The sequence below is a fragment of the Penaeus japonicus genome, unplaced genomic scaffold (genome assembly GCF_977035675.1).
Source record: "Penaeus japonicus unplaced genomic scaffold, GWHDUDI00000001_assembly GWHDUDI00000020, whole genome shotgun sequence".
Taxonomy (NCBI): domain Eukaryota; kingdom Metazoa; phylum Arthropoda; class Malacostraca; order Decapoda; family Penaeidae; genus Penaeus; species Penaeus japonicus.
In genome coordinates, this window is record NW_028234422.1 from 23,144,553 (window position 1) to 23,163,365 (window position 18,813).

The following is an 18,813-nucleotide window of genomic DNA, read 5'->3' on the forward strand; positions in this document are numbered from 1 at the left end:
ACAAGTAAAACCTGTTACTTATTTCATAATAGTTATTAAGAGGAAAGGTTTTATGGACATGCATGGAGATATGGCATTTACTGTGATAAATTGCTATGAGGCCAGCTGTGGACATTTATCAATAGTTAAAAAAATCTTTAGTAGTAAAGATTAATCTTGTTACAGTAATGCTGACCATATAATTGGGGAAATCTCTGATACCGATTAAATTACGCATTATGCGTTCCCATGTCTTTATCACAAATAAAGAAAATACAATGTAAAACTAAGATAATTTAAATATGACATGAAATAGTAAAGCTATTAACTAAATATTCCCTGTGAGGGAAGTCAAATTCAAATATACTGCTAGGGCTGGTAATACTACTTTCCTAATTAAGATCTGATGCCACCTGGTAGACATTATAAAAATAAATGTTTTCTACTGCTGATTACATACTATCAGTACAAGAGTTTTTTACATTCATTCTTTATGCGCATCACATTTTTGTATTAAACCAATATGACAAACTACAAAAAAATTATGATAACTGAATCAGTACCATACCAGAATAAAAAACACATTGGTAAATGAAATAACATCTAAGGTTACATATTCTCTTTAATTCTTGTTCATTTAGTAATGTAAAGTTCAGTCTAAAAGTAAAGGCAATACCAAATTCATCTATTCACAGTTTATAATGATCTTTGAATAGACTTTTTTTTCAATATGATTTATTGATTTCCTGAAAGTATATAATATATCTCTTATATCCATAATCTATGGGACCCACTACTGGAAAGGGCTTTTAAATTTTGTTGTATGCAATACAATCATAATATACAAAAAACTTCTTTATGACAATCCATATATAAAGTACATACTATCCTATCTATAAAAGGGTGTTCAATATAATACCTATAAAAACACTTAGATAAACAAAAAAGATATATTAAGAAAATATGAATAAATAAATAAAAGTCTAGACCTTGTCACAATATATTGATTAGACTTATCTAATACATTATAGGTTCAAATTATGTTTATACACTTTGTTATTTGGTGTAAGTATTCAAGTAATATTCACTAATATGTTCAGCATATAAGAAGCTCTAATGGCTAACTATGATAACCAAAATAAAAAATAAAAAATAAAATATCTATAACCAAAGCACTCTGTAAATTCCTTAAATAAACACAAGTCAAATAAATCCTCCCGTGGTGCCACCTGATTTATGTCTCAAGCTTCTGAAAAAGTTTTCTAATGTAAGCAATGCAACCAGAGAAGTCATTAGTTGCATTTAGTTTATCCTCCAACTGTTTCAAGTTGTGCAATGGAGGCACAGAACAGACCAGACGGTAGTTGTCTTCATCCAAAGTCAGTTCAAGAATGTATTCCTTATCGGGCTCAGACCGACTTATCTGAAAAGACACATAACTTACTGAAGATTATAGAGAAAGAGAGATTAAAAATAGAGACAGATAGACAGACAGATTGAGAGAGGGGAGAGAGAGGGAGGGAGGAAGGGAGGGGGAAGGAGAGGGAGAGGGAGAGGGAGAGAGAGGGGGAGAGGGAGAGAGAGAGAGAGAGAGAGAGGGAGAGGGAGAGGGAGAGGGAGAGAGAGAGAGAGAGAGGGAGAGGGAGAGGGAGAGGGAGAGGGAGAGGGAGGGAGGGAGAGGGAGAGAGAGAGGGAGAGAGGGAGAGGAGAGGGAGAGAGAGGGAGAGGGAGAGGAGAGGAGGAGAGGGAGAGGGAAGGAGAGAGAGAGAGGGAGAGAGGAGAGGAAAGCGAGAGAGAGAAAGAGGGGAAGGGAAGGAGAGAGAGAGAGAGAGAGAGAGAGAGAGAGAGAGAGAGAGAGAGAGAGAGAGAGAGAGAGAGAGAGAGAATCTGTCTATGTTAAAGAATGTATGGAAAGTCAATATCAAAAACCTGACAGACACTAAATTTTTCAAATGCTCTATGCTGTTTTAAAGCTGCAACTAACCTGGGTAAAAGTGAAGACTAAAGTACTGTGATTTGTACGTTGTATATCAAGGCCAAGATGTTTTCTGAAGAGCTGAGCACCTCGTTCTACATTACTTGTTTGTTCCTGTTAATAAAAAAAAAAAATCAAGGATATTATATACCAAGAAAGATAATAAAATGCTCATATTCATTTAATTAAATATTATCCTTCTAATTGTCATTTTCAACATTACCTTGAGTTAAGTTGGTTCCACAGGACTATACCACTATCAAAATACAGTTAAGGATATACTTTTCCACAACAAACAAATGTGTTTCTACAGATATCTATTGTTCCTTTGTCCAAAATTTCTTACAATCGTGTGACAAGATTTTCCATTCCCATTTAAAAATGTAGAAACCACTCCTTTCTGCACTCTTAAACATCTCCCTACTGTATAATCACACAAAAAGATGAATGAGTGTGATATGATGGCTTTTACTCAAAAGCGTGGTAACTGGCAACTCTACTTTATTACATATTTTTCTGTGACACTTTAAAAAGGGAAATTTTTCACATAAAATACTGCAATATAATAACTTATTAATGATTCAATGTATCATCTATCATAATGTGGTAGGACAAATTGAATGCATGATTGATTCTGGACATGTATGTATTATGGGACATCTGATAATCATTCAGGAACACTGAAAATAACTGCATGGAGGTCAAGTATTACGTACTTCACATTAAAAAGAGCTCTTGTAAGCATTCTGTTTTCCTTTGTATTAGATATCACTGCTAAAATCAAAATTATAATCCTTATAATATCTAAATTTGGTACAAGTAAATTAACTCTATAGTCTATTCATTTACTTAATGCTTCCATAACAATTTCATGATGACTAAACAACAAAAGCTCAGAGAACAACCTTCCGAATGATAATGCTAAGTTCAAATTTGTTAGAAAATTATTAGAAAATGAAGAAAGAGACACAAAATTAATGTACAACAATATACCAAATATTCATGTCTAATTTCTTTTTACAGAAGGATCAGGCTTGTGTATTAAGAACAAAACTGTATTGTGGTGTCACAAAGCAAGCATACATGTTTATTAGCAGACTGGGAGTCTTTTTTTTTTGGTTACTTTCTGACAAATTAGACACAAAATATTAAAATTACTATGGCATATTGTAGTTTTTTATAATTTGATCATTACTCATTCTTCAATGCCAGGTAGCTCTTTCTGTCTAAAACTTCTCTGCAATGATTTATTTGGCCAAGTATACCCATACTATAGTCACCATATTTCACATAAGCCCAAAAGGGATGCCCCTCATTCATTGCTAAAAATTAGCATTATCATACAGAAGAGCAGGTCTGATAATAAAATCTGAACATGTGTGAATACACGGATAGTAACATGAATACTGCACTTTAACCAATCATCTTAGCTATGGAAGAGCTGCATGGCATCTGGGCATATATGAAATTGGGTATTTATATTTTTCTTAATTTCTTAAAAATATTAGTAAGCAACAGATGTTCTCTGTTTTGGTATTGGCACTACCTTTATAACACCACAAGCAATTGCAGTTAATAAATGATAAATTCTGACATGCAGCCTTGGCACTATACCACTATGAGGTATTTTTCTAAACACAAATATGTTGGTAACTCTCTTAACTCTTTGCTGACAGGGCACCTAACGACCTAACTGACAGGTGGTCTATGACACTGGAAGCAATTGCTAAAAATTAGAGGGACAGGGAAAGTGTTTTCTCTGCCCTCTGGGTAGCACAGATTAGCCCAAACAATATTTTTCCATATATCCATCACAAAATGTGGATTTAACCTGACTTTAGAACCCTGTAGCTTTGAACCAAGTGCCATTACAGCCATATTACTCCCTGACTGTATGCGTGCTTCATCTGTGAGCAGATCCCAATGTCGGGTCATGTATGCATTGACACCTGTCTTTTAGGCCTAATCACTGCCGTCATGTATGTCATGACACCCGTACTCAATGGGTTAACAATAAATATGTATATTAGCTTAAATGTTTTGAATAAAGCCATAGTAAACAAAGTGATATTTAAATACTTGAGGCTTCAGTGCATTTCAAATTCTTTGATTGTTAGTAGTAATTACAAGCTAATGTAAACATTTTTCCATTGAATAAAAATATATGGAATGACTTGAAAAAACAAGAAATTTAAAATTAAGATACTGAAGTATGTAGCTGTTATAATCAATTGTGGTTAGTTTCAGCTGCAAATCTTCCCATGACTGGTTGGATTAAATCAATTAATATCCTAATGGTAGTTCTTATCAATACTTTCAAGATTAACATTGGTTTTATAAAACACCCATACCTGATTCTTTCGTTCAGTATCTTCCACATTCAGCTCTTTTTCCTTTAATCGGCACTTAGCTTCAGTGAGCTTCTTATCTACTGTCTCCTTTTCGTGAATCTGTAACCAAGGATTTTATGATTCCAGGGAAATTTATCAATCACAATGCAGTGAACTTCACTGTCACCATATATGGGAACATATTCAATGACTTTCTATGAAATCTTGATGGCTAGTCTAATCTGATTCCTATTTTGCAATCTAACCAATAAAGCATGAATTATTTAATAAAATGACGATGTTTAAGAATAAATATAAAAAACATTATAAACAATCAATTTTATGAATTCAACTAATCCTACTTTATGCATTTCAACAATAAACAATTTGTATTCTCTTGAAAGATAATCAAACATACCTTTTCATTTATACCCATGTTGATCTGCTCTAGTTCTTGCCTCAGGCTCTGAAATTCTCTCCCTGCTCGGTCCTTGTCCCCATAAACGGCTTTAATTTCAAGCTGGATTCCATGGATTTTCTCTTGCAATTCCTCAATTTCTCCTTTGAATATAAGAAATATTTGTTTTAAGCTAAAATTTACATGTATTTCTGTCATAGGTAGAGCAATTCTGCAGTCTTGTCATTGTGATAAGTTGGGTCCTGGTGGCAGGAACCTCTCATTACATTCAAGATATCATAGACTTCCTGAAAATATAATACATGCACACATTTGAAATTAAGATATCATCTTAGGATCTATCTACAGTTTTCAGAGGCTGAAGCAATCAGAATCTTAGAGCTCCAGCCTCCCACACAACCGCATAGCATCCAACTGGCAATTCAGGCCATTAGTAGCAATTAAAAACTAACATTATAATGGTTAGCACATAAAATTATTTTTTTTGCATTAACAAGAAACATACTTTTGCTAAAGTAGTAAAAATACTTGTCATGAAAAAAAATACTGAATATACCAAGAATCGGGTTATAACCATGACAAAACGGACATTTAAGTTATTTGGGCTAGTCAAATTGATGAAATCCTTCTCCCTATTTTTCCTGTTTTGCTTCCCTTGTCATTATTCTCTTCTTATATTTCTTTTTCCCCTGTGTGACACTTAACCCATTCCCGATGAGGCACACGCGAAAACCCCTATGCCGAGCCACTGCAATATTGCATTGGAAACGTCACACTGGTATGACGCCCTGGCATCGGGAATTTAGCTGTGTCACAAGGGTGTGATGCACCGTCATCATAGGGTTAATGCACTTAAGGAGTGAAAGCAAATACTCTATATAAAAACTGGCAAAGACCCCCTAAAAAAAATTAGCTGAAAATATATGGTTTTGGCAATACCATAAGTCTACTTTGAAAAGATGAAAAAAATGTTAGTAAAAAGAGTATCTGTTACCAAAAGATATCAGTACAAATCTCCAAAATATCATAAAAATGCACATGTACCAATTGTTTCATTTTACATATAAGATTCCTGCCTCATCAAGCACCAATATGAAAAGGTAGACAATAGAAAACTTTGGATTTTTCTTTGCATCAGATACTTGTCATGACCAAAGAACAACAAATTGGATTATTTCCTTGGTTTTAGGAAATATAACATCTCTTCTGAAATGTACATAGCATATTTACCTTTTGTTTTTAAGAGGAGATCATACTGATGCTGGCAAATTGTATTTATCTCGCAACTGGAGGATGCCATAATCTTCTGAAATGACTTCTTATTGAGAGAAAGCTTTTGATTGAAAGCTTCAAACTCCACATCATAGTCCTTGATTTCAGCAGCTACAGTTGTCATTTTGTTATCTTTATCAAGTCTGTCAACAAAGAATGCCTTTTTAATGGTTACATCTTCAAAATGCAATACATTTTTTGCTTGACACAATAGTGAATACCATAATGCCATAAATAATCTATTGAATCTTTACTACAAATAAAATGCTGAATAATACTTCTTGCTTTGTGGAACAATTCAAATGCATTCATACATAACCCAACCATTTTGGTCACATATACCCTAGTCTCCATAAATATTTACCTGGTATTAATATTCTATATAAATTATTCATATATATGTATATGTGAAAATATATCCATAAATATCTATAAAAAATATATATAAATATATATTCATACCTATATCTATATGACTATAAATATTTAATATGTACATATATATATATATATATATATATATATATATATATATATATATATATATATAAGCAAATCTTTCCCATCTGCAATGGATTATTCTTAATCCCTTTATTTGCAATTTGAACAGATATATCATAGATGAAGTTTCTTAAAATTCACTGATATAACAACTCAAAGTATCAGTACTTTAGAACTTGTAGGTGATTTGTTGCAAAGTTTAAATTACCATTGCAAATACTGTAACTTTAGTTCAAACACTTACAAACGCATTCATGACCACATCAATAATATGTTAGGTGTTATTAAGTTATTTACAATAGTTTACCTTCGGGTAAGTAGGCTATTTGAGGTAGTGGCGTAGCCAAGTTAACTTTCATTTCAGAAAATATGTTAATTCAAACTGGATACGAACATTTTATTCGTTAAACAAAACGAGACGTTGAACAAACTTCGAGAGACTACTATTTGGTAAAAACATAATGATCTTCAGTCAGTGACAGCTGCTATTATAGAAAAACCTTAATTATATTCAAACATAACATGTAACATTTAATCCAAGATTTGTAACACTATATATTTCACAATAATGACTTCGGGACTCACCTACTATTTGAAATGTTTGAGCACTGGATGTAAACAAACGTCAGCCAATAGGAACTTGCAACTGTGTACACGGCGCCATCTATTGCTCGATTCTATTACTGTGTAGTGTAGGGAAACTAATATATTTCGTGGGGAAAATAGAATTGCTCTTCAAATTTTTAATCCAGTTTGGCTTTATATAATATACATACATATATACATATATATATATATATATATATATATATATATATACATGTGTGTGTAAATAAATGTGTATATATGTATATATATATATATATATATATATATATATATATATATATATATATATATATATATATATATTATATATATATATATATATATATATATATATATTATATATATATATACATATACATATTTGTATTTATATACATATATATACATATTCGTGTATATATATGTAGATATATGTATATATATATACACATATATACATATATATATACATATATATATACATATATATACATATATATACATATTTGTGTATATATATACATATGTGTATATATATATGTATATATATGTATATATATACATATATATATATATATTATATATATATATATATATATATATATATATATATATATATATATATATATACAAGTGCGCGCGCGCGTGTGTGTGTGTGTGTAAACATATGATGTACTAATTTAAGAATGCAAACATTCTAAAAGTTACTTTCCTGAAACACGCTCATACACAAACACGCACGCTAGGGTATTTCAATAATTTGTGATTTTAGTAAATTCACGGGGACTGTTCAGATGTAGAGTCAATTTCTTTTCTTGACTAGTAATATCATTTTTTATCAATATTTACCTATTCCACTATTAACACAGATACTAAAATTATGATTCAATATTTAGTTTAGTCTGGGGTGAAATTACCCATTTTCTATATTTTCTTCATTTTAGTAGTAATTAGTGAACGATGTATTCATATATATCTAAACTTGTATAGTATAATTTATATTTTAAGATTATTTTTCTACAATTAAGTGTAATATTACATATGGTGAAATTGCAAATTAGAAACATTTTTAATGGCAATATTTACATGCAACAACCTCTCACATGCATTCTATTCCCTTATTCACATTTCCTTTCACTTTCACAATTACCATGTATTTGATATAGAGACTAGGGTGGTGATGTCCCGGGACCGCTTCATGAATAAAATCAGTCTTTCACAATGCTGATTATGGCTGGGAATTAGTACACGATTATCTTCCCATGAAGATGGCATATCTTATTTATATCTTCCCGTATATAATGGAACAAAGGGAACTAAAAACTCTTTCCGAAAAAAAAACTGGGACCTTCACAAACTTTTCTATGCTTAGGCTGCTTAATTCCTCATTGGAAAAATTGTACCGAATTTGATCCTTCAGCTTGGCTTTTTTTGTACATCCAGCCTTTTTCCAATCTCATTTTCAGCATACCAAATACCTCATGCATGCAGTCAGCATCGTGAGAGAGTGGCATGAAAATTCCATCTGCGTTATGCAAATGTCTATTGATGCATACGAACTAGGATTTGTCAAACCCTAATCTGATCCCTACTTCTGCATACATTTGAGAGGTCCCAACTGCTGTCTAAAATATAGCTTTTCGCCAACAAAGGAAATCGGTCTTGGAGAACTTGAGCATACCTTTGACAACAGTAAAGTTCTTTTGCAATGTCCTCAAGCATTTAATAAGATTGTCTTTCAAGCCAATTTTTGGCTTGTATGGCAAATCAGCATTTCAATACTTTCCAATCTATTAAGTACAACATCAAGTGATATACAAACATGCAATAACGAACACAAATGACCTAACCAGCTAACACCAACTGGCACAAATTTCCTAGCAATATCAAGTTTTAAAAATTCTTTACTGGACAAAAGACAAAATAATTTTTGCATGTCTGTCATGTAGTTCATGAATGGTTCAGCGTTAATAGCATCAAAGTCAGTTGGCGACTTAAAAAGGCCCTCGTCATTTACACCCCCAAAACATCAATCTAAGATATCAATACTCACACAAAATAACAATGAGCATTTTGCAAGCACCTCCCTGGCTAAGAAGTAATAACGAATTTAAACAAACAAAATCCCATTTATTTATTATGCTCTTGAATAAAGAAAAAATGTGAATCTTGTTTACTCCAGTCGTTTCACTGAAAATTCTTGAAAGTTAAAAAGTAATGGAAGTCAAACATATATTTTGATTACTTCTGTGTACCGTAAACATACTAGCCAACTAGAGAGAAAATATGCATAATCGGGTAGGACCCATTCTAAATATATATATATATATATATATATATATATATATATATATATATATATATATACATATATATACATATATATATAAAATATTTTAAAAATAAATAAATAAAAAAACGCCAAGGAAATGCAATTACCGTGTCTAGAAGCCAACATTAAATTGGATGGAGTCATATCTTAACTGGATTTTTTCAAGATTGGGTCCCATCCATGTCCACTGATAATATATAACAAAACGTCCCAGCAATACTGGCCTGATTTGTTAAAAATTACAAATCCACTTGTACTCTAACAAGTCTAAGAACTCTGTCTCACGTTTTTGCATAAAATCTAGCACCGTATATGTATCTATTCCTGTCGCAGGTTTACCACCACCACCATTATTATTTATCATATCCCTTATTTACGAGGTTTTCAATACCCTTAATTCTTTCCCTAGCTTCTCTCGGCTTCATTTTCTTGGTTCATATAAAATCTGTCAAACGATTTCTTATGGTGCGTTGCTGCTGGCCTTGGACGCCAAACGGATTGCCTAGACTAATATATATATATATATATATATATATATATATATATATATATATATATATATATGTGTGTGTGTGTGTGTGTGTGTGTGTGTGTGTGTGTGTGTGTATATATATATATATAATTATACATATAAACACACACAATGCAGCCACCAGACGTAGGAGCCACTGTGAGTCGGTGCCGGTCCCAAGCCCGGAGAGAAGCAGAGGGGTGCGACAGCAGGCAAGCGGCGTAAAACCAGCCAAATCAATGATGCACGACAACCAACAGAATACCATTCAGACAGCCTGAGGCATCCGAGGAAGCGCCAAAAAAAGGAAATCAAAGTGAGAGCTGGTCTCCGCGACCTAGAGGTCAGGGATATCAGCACTAGTGACGTGTTCCACAACGGCTACTTCACTTCTCCTCTGCAGTGTGCAAAGGAGTGCAGGAAGCAACAGGTCAACTTGGTATCCCACTGCAAGGTGGGTGAAGGAGGAAGAGAACCGCTGGATGGAGATTGACTTCAGGCAAGGAACAGCCTGAGGAGAGTGGGAAGCAAAAGAAGCAAAACCAGAGCCAACACTGCAGGGACAAGCTGGTGCTGTGATCAATGCCCTGATATTCCTGTATAGGAATGCATATGAATGTCTCATTCTCAGTGTGATACAACCCGACCGTTAGTGACATCCCTTCTGACGGATATCGCGTTGCGGTTGAAGAAAGTTGACACGCTGTGGCGATCCCTGATACAGGGATAAGCCGAAAGACGAAGACTATATGTAAATGCACATACACAGAGACATACTCATGAAAAGCAAAAACACTCTACCGTGTTGATATGGTATACAAAGAAAAGAAAAAAAAAACTATACTAAAAACAAAAAACAAAAAAAAAAAAAAATTGAGAGTGAGACGACAGTTTCAAGATCCACCTGGATCCCATCTTCAAGTCTGAAGATGAATCCAGATGGATCTTGAAACTGTCGTCACACTTCCAAATAAATCTATTTTGTGTACAGTGGGTTTTTCTACCAGACATACGTATATATATATGCGTGTGTGTGTGTGAGAGTGAGAATGTGTATAAGTGTGTGTGAGTGCGCATTGCTCCTTTATCCCTATATATATATATATATATATATATATATATATATATATATATATATATATATATATATATATATATATATATATATGTTGGAGGGATTGCAAGATTTTTATGTAATGCTCCGTATTGAGATTGCACTGACGAAGTGATATTCTTGGCAAAGCAACCCTAAACTACGATGCCACTTCTTCCATGCTTCAAATTTGGGTATAAGCACTCTGGAAAGGACTGTCCACCTTTCTGATAATAGATACATGTCTGTCAATAACTAGGCAGAACCTTCTCTCATCGCTGGATATTACTTAATACCAGATCATATTTATGAGATTCTTATCCCGTTCCAAACGCTTCTTACGTACTGCAGCAGTTACAAGAGTTTTTTTTTATGGGCCTTGAGTACGTTAGGTCACCTTTATGAAGTCTTCTTCTAAGTGTTTTGACACTATTTTTGATCTCATAGTCGATCTCAATATCATTTTAAAAACAAGTATGAAGTTTAACGTTATTTTTGCGATTGTTATACCATCATCTCTTGATAATGTTAGTTCATTTCTTCCTTTCCTGCTCTAGTCCCCATGTGCTTTTTAATGGCCTCCTGAATGGCTCTTCTTGAGAATTCCGTCCTCTTTGCTATATTATTGCAACCTTATCCTTCCTCATGGAGCACAACTGACTTAACACGTTCCCCCGAACTCATTTTGGTACTTACCATGATATAAAGATGGGAAGCTACACAATATTAAAGATATCTGATTTGTAAAAGTAGCTTATGTGTTGACGAAAATGATGGTTTGAATATGTAAAAGCAGTAGTAGCTTAAGACAATGCTTAAAAGAGTAATAAAATAAAATAAAATTGGAGTTAACAAACACTAAAAATCGTTATTCACTCCGTTTACTCGATAAAAAGCTTAAGAATGATGCAGAACTGAAAAAGCAACGAAATGGACAGAAACATCTGAAAAGAGGCTCGAAAATCAGAGATACAAGACTTCAATCGTTCCAAACAAGACAGGTTCAGGGAATTGACATTTGTCCCTTCTTACTAAAATATCCTTAAATTGACCATCTCTACATTGGAATATTGTGTATCTCATTCCATAGCCAAAAAATTCATCTACTTACGTTGTTATGCTCGTCATAGTCTTTTCCCAAAGGGCCGGTTAGGCGTACTGAGCCGTTTGGGCTTAGAGAAAACAGAAAACGCTACGCAAATTACCCCATTTTGATGTCAAAAGCATTAACGTAGTTGACGCATGAGCATTGTTATCCTTAGTATTAGATTAGTATCATTATTATCATTAACATCAGCATTATCTATATCATCATTATCTATATTATCATCATTATCTATATCATCATTATCATCATCTTGATTATTGTTTTTTTTATTATCATTATTAGCGCTATTATTACCATTATCATTTTGTAAGTATTTATTTAAACGAGTTATTATGGCAGATGATTATTACTCGGTTGCATTTTGATATAGTACTGAACTGCCGGTTCTTCTCTTATTTTGTAAGTGCAATCGCTTTAGACAGTGAAGTCGAACATTTTCACTGTATAGTCTAGAGAAAACTGGCAATGTTTAATGAGAAAATAATCGAGTATATGTTGTTCATCGCGCAGACATTAAGGCTCTTCAAACTCAAACTGAAGTTCAACTTGTGCATATGATTATTTTCATGAAAACATTAGTGTAGCGTTCCATGTTTGGAACATGTCTGGTCGTGAGTCCCCGGCCCGCTATGATTATTTACGTTGAAACTGAAAAAGGGTAATTATGGTCGTTCACTGTTTGTTTTCAACTATATTAATCAGTTATTTTCATTTGTCATGTCACGATGTTATACAACTCACCCATTAATTTATCATGATTAACTTCATTTCATTTCATATTTTCATGGTAATTCATATATTTGCTTAGATAACAAATCGACTGACTGGAATGCTCGTGGGGGATTTTATACTTCTATACGTTTATAGTCCATTAATTTATTACATTTATATATTACAAATATCACGTGTCGTAAGAAAATGTCGCAAATAACAGTTTTTTTTAACGCATGGACCAGCCAGCCGCCCCTGAAAATCACTGCAGGGGAGCGGGACCTTGTACGATCCCGATTGGTTGGACTAACATGCTCGTTGACCTAATTGGTCCATACCCAATTAGGGAGTATGGTAAAATTTCCGAATAATGTCGCGTTACTAAATACCACAAAAGTGGTATCGATAGATTCCTCTAAACCCCTTATCATATGTAGTGGATATAATCCCCGATTCCACCCCTGTACCCCACAATCTGGGTCCCGATAGTAGAGAAGGGTATGAAGTAGATTTTGCGGGGTAAAATATGAATCCGGGGCATATTTCGTATGCAAAATCTTAACCCATTTACCTATCTAACTTTGCCCAGTTTCGAAGTTAGTCCAAGCCATGGGGGGAGGGGCTCCCCCCCCTGGATCCCCATCTATTCAGGGCACTTCGTGCAACATACCTAGAGAAACACCATCCTCACTCTGAAATTCATTATGGTTCAGTATTTACGTATCTATGGCTACTGGCGAGCTATGAACTGGAAACCCTCTATGAATTATTTGCATGCCCTGTTATGTTCTCTCAAAAGAAGGCTCAATATCCCTCATTGTTTACAGCATAATTAGAGAGTGCCATCTGTTGAGTGGTCGGTAAATTTTCCGAATAGCGCCGCTTTACTAAATACTACAAAAGTGGTATCGATGGATTCCTCTCACTCTGTACTATATATTTATAGTCGACCTTACCCGCGATTCCGCCCCTATGCCCCCACAATCTGGGTGCTGCGACCACAAATAATCCTCTCACTGCGCCATGCTTACTTACTTACTTGTTGGATTTATTGGCTATCAACCAGCGGCACATGCCAAGGTCATTAAGCCAATGATTCCATTTTATTTTATCAATCTATAGAAGGTCATAAAGTTTTGTCTCCTTTAGGAAAGTGATTACTAATTATTTTTTCATTATCTGATAGTAAATTGTTTATATTACATTCAATGTTTTTAATTTGTAAATAGTTTTTCATTTTTTGTCTTGGTCTATTGTATATTTGGCAGGATATTAAAAAGTGTGGTATTGTTAATGGTCTATTGCATTGGCCACACTGTGGAGGGAAATTTCTTTTTATATAGGGAGTAAGGTGGGTATATCTTGGGCATTGACCCGAAGCCGAGCCAATACCACCTCCTCCCTTCTGTTTTTCCTGTGGGCTGTGTCCCACATTTCTATTTCAGTTTTGATTTTTCTGATTGTGAGGTCGGTCCACTCACTCTGCCACAGGAGATGGATTTTTGCTTTTATAAAAGAGACAAAACACCTGAGATCTGTGCGGACAATGCCAGGCTCCATATCATCAGTCGACCCGGCTAGTTTGTCAGCCTGTTCATTGCCATAGATACCCGAATGTCCAGGTACCCATATCAGCTTGATTGATTTATTGGCACTATGTAATTTACGAATGATATTACGCTGTATTTCATTATTAGTGGTTTCTAGGGATTTAATTGCTTTAAGTGAACTTAACGAGTCTGAAAATGTGACTATTCTATCGTGGGTCGTCGATAGGGCAAAATCTAAAGCTTTATCTATTGCAAAAAGTTCGGCAAGAAAGATCGATGTATGATTCGGCAATCGAAATCTCAACTGACATTCAGTCGACTATACACCCGCACCCACACACTCGTCTGTCTTGGACCCGTCGGTATATAAATGAAAAAAGGAAAGATCTTTAACCAGGGTATCGATGGTAGAGAGATCTATACCGACTTTATTTGTGAGGTCATGGAGTCTATTGCACAGAGGCTTTCCGGCGCGGTGCTGTGGCCCTAACTGCCGGCGTAAAACATCCCTGTTGGGATGCTGGGGCTGCCTGGCTAATTTTGCGGCGTAAGACAGCGCAAGCTGGCCGCGCCTAAGACGGAGGGGAGGTACTCCCGACTCTACCTCTAGGCGCTCGGTGCTAGTGCACTTAAGGGCTCCAAGACAGACGCGTAAACACGCATTCTGCACAACATTCAATCCTTTCAGAGTTGAGCTCGTTGCCGAGCCATACACGATTGACCCATAATCTACTTTAGACCTAATCAGGGATTTATATGACATCAGTAAAGACTTTCTATCAGCTCCCCATTTGTGTCCAGAAATGCACTTTAATAAATTGAGTGCTTTTTGACATTTATTCTTTAACTGACCAATGTGGTCTTTCCAATTTAATCTACTATCAAAGAGTAGACCAAGAAATCTAGCTGAATTTTGTATAGGTATTGGGTGGTTGTCTAGAGTTAGCCTGATGTTGGGCTTTCTCCTATGTGTAAAAACCACGCCAATACTCTTTCTTATGGAAAACTTAAAACCCCACTGGAGGCCCCAGTTATGAATCACATCCAGTGCCAATTGAATCTGATTTGCCGAGAACTCTGCATTATTGCTAGAGTGCCATAATGCACAATCATCGGCGTACAGTGAGTATTTAAGATTCCGAGGAGGAGATGGTAAAATGTCATTTATCATACATAAAAATAATGTAGGAGACAAGACACTTCCTTGTGGGACCCCGTTTGCCTGGACAAAAATGTCCGAGAAAGTGACGTTGTCAGAAAATAATTTGACAGAAAACGTTCTGTCAGAAATGAAATTTTGGATAAAACAAGGCAAGTTTCCACGCAATCCGAAAGCATAAAGTTTTCTGAGTAGGCCATGTCATGTCATAGGCTTTTTCTGTCTAAAAATACTGAAATCAAAAAATGCTTTTTGGCAAATGCCTCATGAATATGACTTTCCAGTTTTACTAGCTGATCGAGAGTTTGACGTCCCTTTCGGAAGCCGCACTGTTCGTCAACTAGTAAATTCCTGGTATTTAAAAAATGCAATAGCCTACTATTAACAATTCTTTCCATGACCTTGCATAAGCAGCTTGTCAACGCAATTGGGCGGTAAGATATGGCGGATCTGGGATTTCCCCCTCCTTTCAATATGGGAATGATGTGGGCGAAGTGCCATGAATTTGGAAAAGTCTGGCTTTTCCAATTATCATTGTACACTTCTAGCAACTTAATCATGTCATCATGATTAAGATGCTTTATCATCTCATATCGAATCTCATCGGGGCCTGGGGATGTTCCTCTACAGGCTTCAAGGGCTCGGACAAGCTCATTCATTGTAAGATCTTTATTGTAATCAAAGTTATCTCCTGTGACAAAGTGAATTGGTTGCAGCTCAGATGCTTCCTTGGTGGTCAGGAAAGCAGGATTGTAGTTTTCCGAGCTGCTTGTATAAGAGAACTGCCTGGCGATTATGTTAGCTATGTCTCTAGGGGAATCGTAATTATTTCCCTCATGAATGATGTTTCTGATTTTAATTGATGTTTTTTTCTATTGATTTTATTAACTGTGGACCAAACCTCTGAGATCTTAGTGTTGCTATTGATCGTAGAGACAAAGCTTCGCCAGGAGTCTCTTTTGGCTTGTCTGATTGTTCTTCGAGCCCTAGCTCTCGCTTGTTTGTATTTGCGAAAGTTCTCATTTGTGATATTATTATGGAAAAGCCTGTAGGCCCTATTTCGTTCACATAGCACCCTGCGGCAATCTGGTGTCCACCATGGAACTCTATGCTTAACGCTATCTGTCGAAGTCTTAGGGATGGTTGCCATTGCTGCATTTATAATACAATTTTGAACACTGTTTACTTTATCATCAATGGTTTCTCCAACAACTTCGAGCTTGACGCTCCTTGTGAAGGCGACCCAATCTGCTCTTTCTACGTTAAATTTGGGTGCTGAAGGCGTCCTCGTGGTGTCGCATGAATATTGAATACAAATAGGAAGGTGATCGCTTCCCAACGAGTCGTCAATGGTGTGCCACAGGCACTTGGCTGCAAGTGTTGAAGAAACCAGTGATAGGTCAATAAAGCTCAAATTACCGGTATTATCGTCTATTCGCGTTGGACTACCATCATTTAGAAGAACCAGATCAGAGTCGTTGATCAACTTAACTACTTGCTCACCTCTACCATTCACCCGCAGGGAACCCCATGATGTATGACGAGCATTAAAATCTCCTAGAATTAATTCATTGTTTGGCATACTGTCCTGAATAGCAAAAAGCTCATCATAGATTAACATTTTATCAGGTGGACAGTAAGCTGAGCATATAGTCAGATACGTGTTATTGAATTTTACTTTGCATGCGACGTGTTCCAAAGTAGAATTAATCGTCACTTCAATGAAAGGGAGATTCTGGTGGATGTACATGGCGACTCCACCTCCACCCCTTCCCTCTCGGTCTTTTCTACAAAGATGGTAGTTTCTTAGCGATACGACCTCGTCAGAGACTTGGTCGTTTCAATGGATTTCTTGTAGAATGATGATATCGGGAGCATAGGACGAGGCTAATAATCAAAGGGAGTTTAATTTTGATCTAAGACTTCGACAATTCCATTGTATAATGGTATACGCGTGGATTACGTTTTATGGGGTTTGGAAGTGCCTTGTCCGCCGGTTTTTAATTTTTGGCATCTATTGCAACGCATTGGTTTTTGGATATAGGGTCGAACTTGAAGGATCTCATACCCAACTTTAACAGTACTTGGAATTTTATGTGAAGAAAAGGTCAAGAAACACAATCCGGTTTTTACTCGCACATCTCCATCTTTCTTAGCCATACAATTTACGTCTACTACGCTTTGGTCTTTCATGGCCTCAAGAATTTCACTTTCTTCCATTGTCCTCAAATCCCTGTGAAAGATTACAGGTATTTGGGCCAACAGGAATAGTTACTTTAACTTGAAGGTCATGAATTTGCGTCAGTTTAAGCAAATCCTTAACCTGAGATTTAAATTGCACTTTTACAAGGAGGCTACCATCTCGCAATTTTCGGACAAAATCAAACCCGCCTTCCACTTGACCATCAAGGACCTTCTTAATGATAAAGGGGTTGACATTCTGCAGGGATTGATTTTCTTTCACGCATCGAATGTTCGCGCACCTTGCGTTCTCGGGAGGGATATCGATGTCTTCTGGGTCGGTCATTGGTCGGGGTTCCATTATTGGTCAAAGTGGTCTTAGAAAAGTTCTGAGTCGCCCCTCCTCCTTGGGGAGGAGGAAGGGTAGCCGGGGATCAATCATGCTGGGGTGTCGGACCAGGTCCGATCCCTGGGCCAAAGCCCGTTGTCCTGAGAGGACTACCTTTCCCTTAACTATTGTATATCAACCTAATCCCAATAGCTAAGAGAGGATAAAAAAACAAGTCTTTCGTTACACGTCCTCGCCCCCCCCCCCTAGTGGAAGCCTGGCTGCTTTCTCCAGTACCAACTAAGGGATCGGGGTTGGTGTGTAAGGCACCTTCTTACCGCCGAACCTGCCTAGTGCGAGGGACGGTAAGTCAATGCCCACCCAAGCGAACACAGGAGCTCAGGAAAGTCACACCAGAAAAATGGAAAAAATTCAGGGGGAGAGAAAAGTTGCGCCCAAAGGACGCCCCAGACTACTGGGCCTCCCTACCCAGGGGTCACAGCCCGTAAGGGCTACCCTGGGGTAGAAGAGAGCTGCGGGTCTGGGGTGGGGGCTGACTACTACTAGTAGTCTCGTGTCACCTTCAAAATCAAAGCACTGAAGGTGCAGATAAAGCACTTAAAGTGCGCAAAATCTGTACAAAAAACAGCGTTTACTCGACTTTAATCAAAACTCAGAAGCAACAATGCCCAGTGAGACGAGAGGCCCCGATAAACAGGGTATCTCCAGTGGCACAAGACTTATTGTTTGTTGCTGCTGCGTTTATAAAAAACGGTG

The 18,813-nt window shown here is 36.1% G+C and overlaps 1 protein-coding gene across 3 annotated transcripts; it reads right to left on the reverse strand.

Annotated features, from left to right (window-relative positions):
• Nucleotides 1-583: 583 nt before the first annotated feature.
• LOC122263118 (kinetochore protein Spc25) lies at nucleotides 584-7,183 on the reverse strand. 3 transcript variants are annotated; one of them, XM_043031440.2, is made up of 6 exons: nucleotides 7,061-7,183; nucleotides 5,933-6,117; nucleotides 4,703-4,845; nucleotides 4,306-4,404; nucleotides 1,964-2,068; nucleotides 584-1,402 (listed from the first exon to the last, which is right to left on the reverse strand). In XM_043031440.2, the coding sequence occupies exons 2-6, from the start codon at nucleotides 6,096-6,098 to the stop codon at nucleotides 1,214-1,216; spliced, it is 702 nt and encodes a 233-aa protein (XP_042887374.2). In that variant the 5' UTR covers nucleotides 6,099-6,117; nucleotides 7,061-7,183; the 3' UTR covers nucleotides 584-1,213. The 3 variants fall into 3 exon arrangements, with proteins under 3 accessions (XP_042887374.2, XP_042887376.2, XP_042887375.2); XM_043031442.2 differs by having other exon boundaries at nucleotides 7,065-7,152; XM_043031441.2 differs by lacking the exon at nucleotides 7,061-7,183 and adding an exon at nucleotides 6,783-6,914.
• Nucleotides 7,184-18,813: the final 11,630 nt, after the last annotated feature.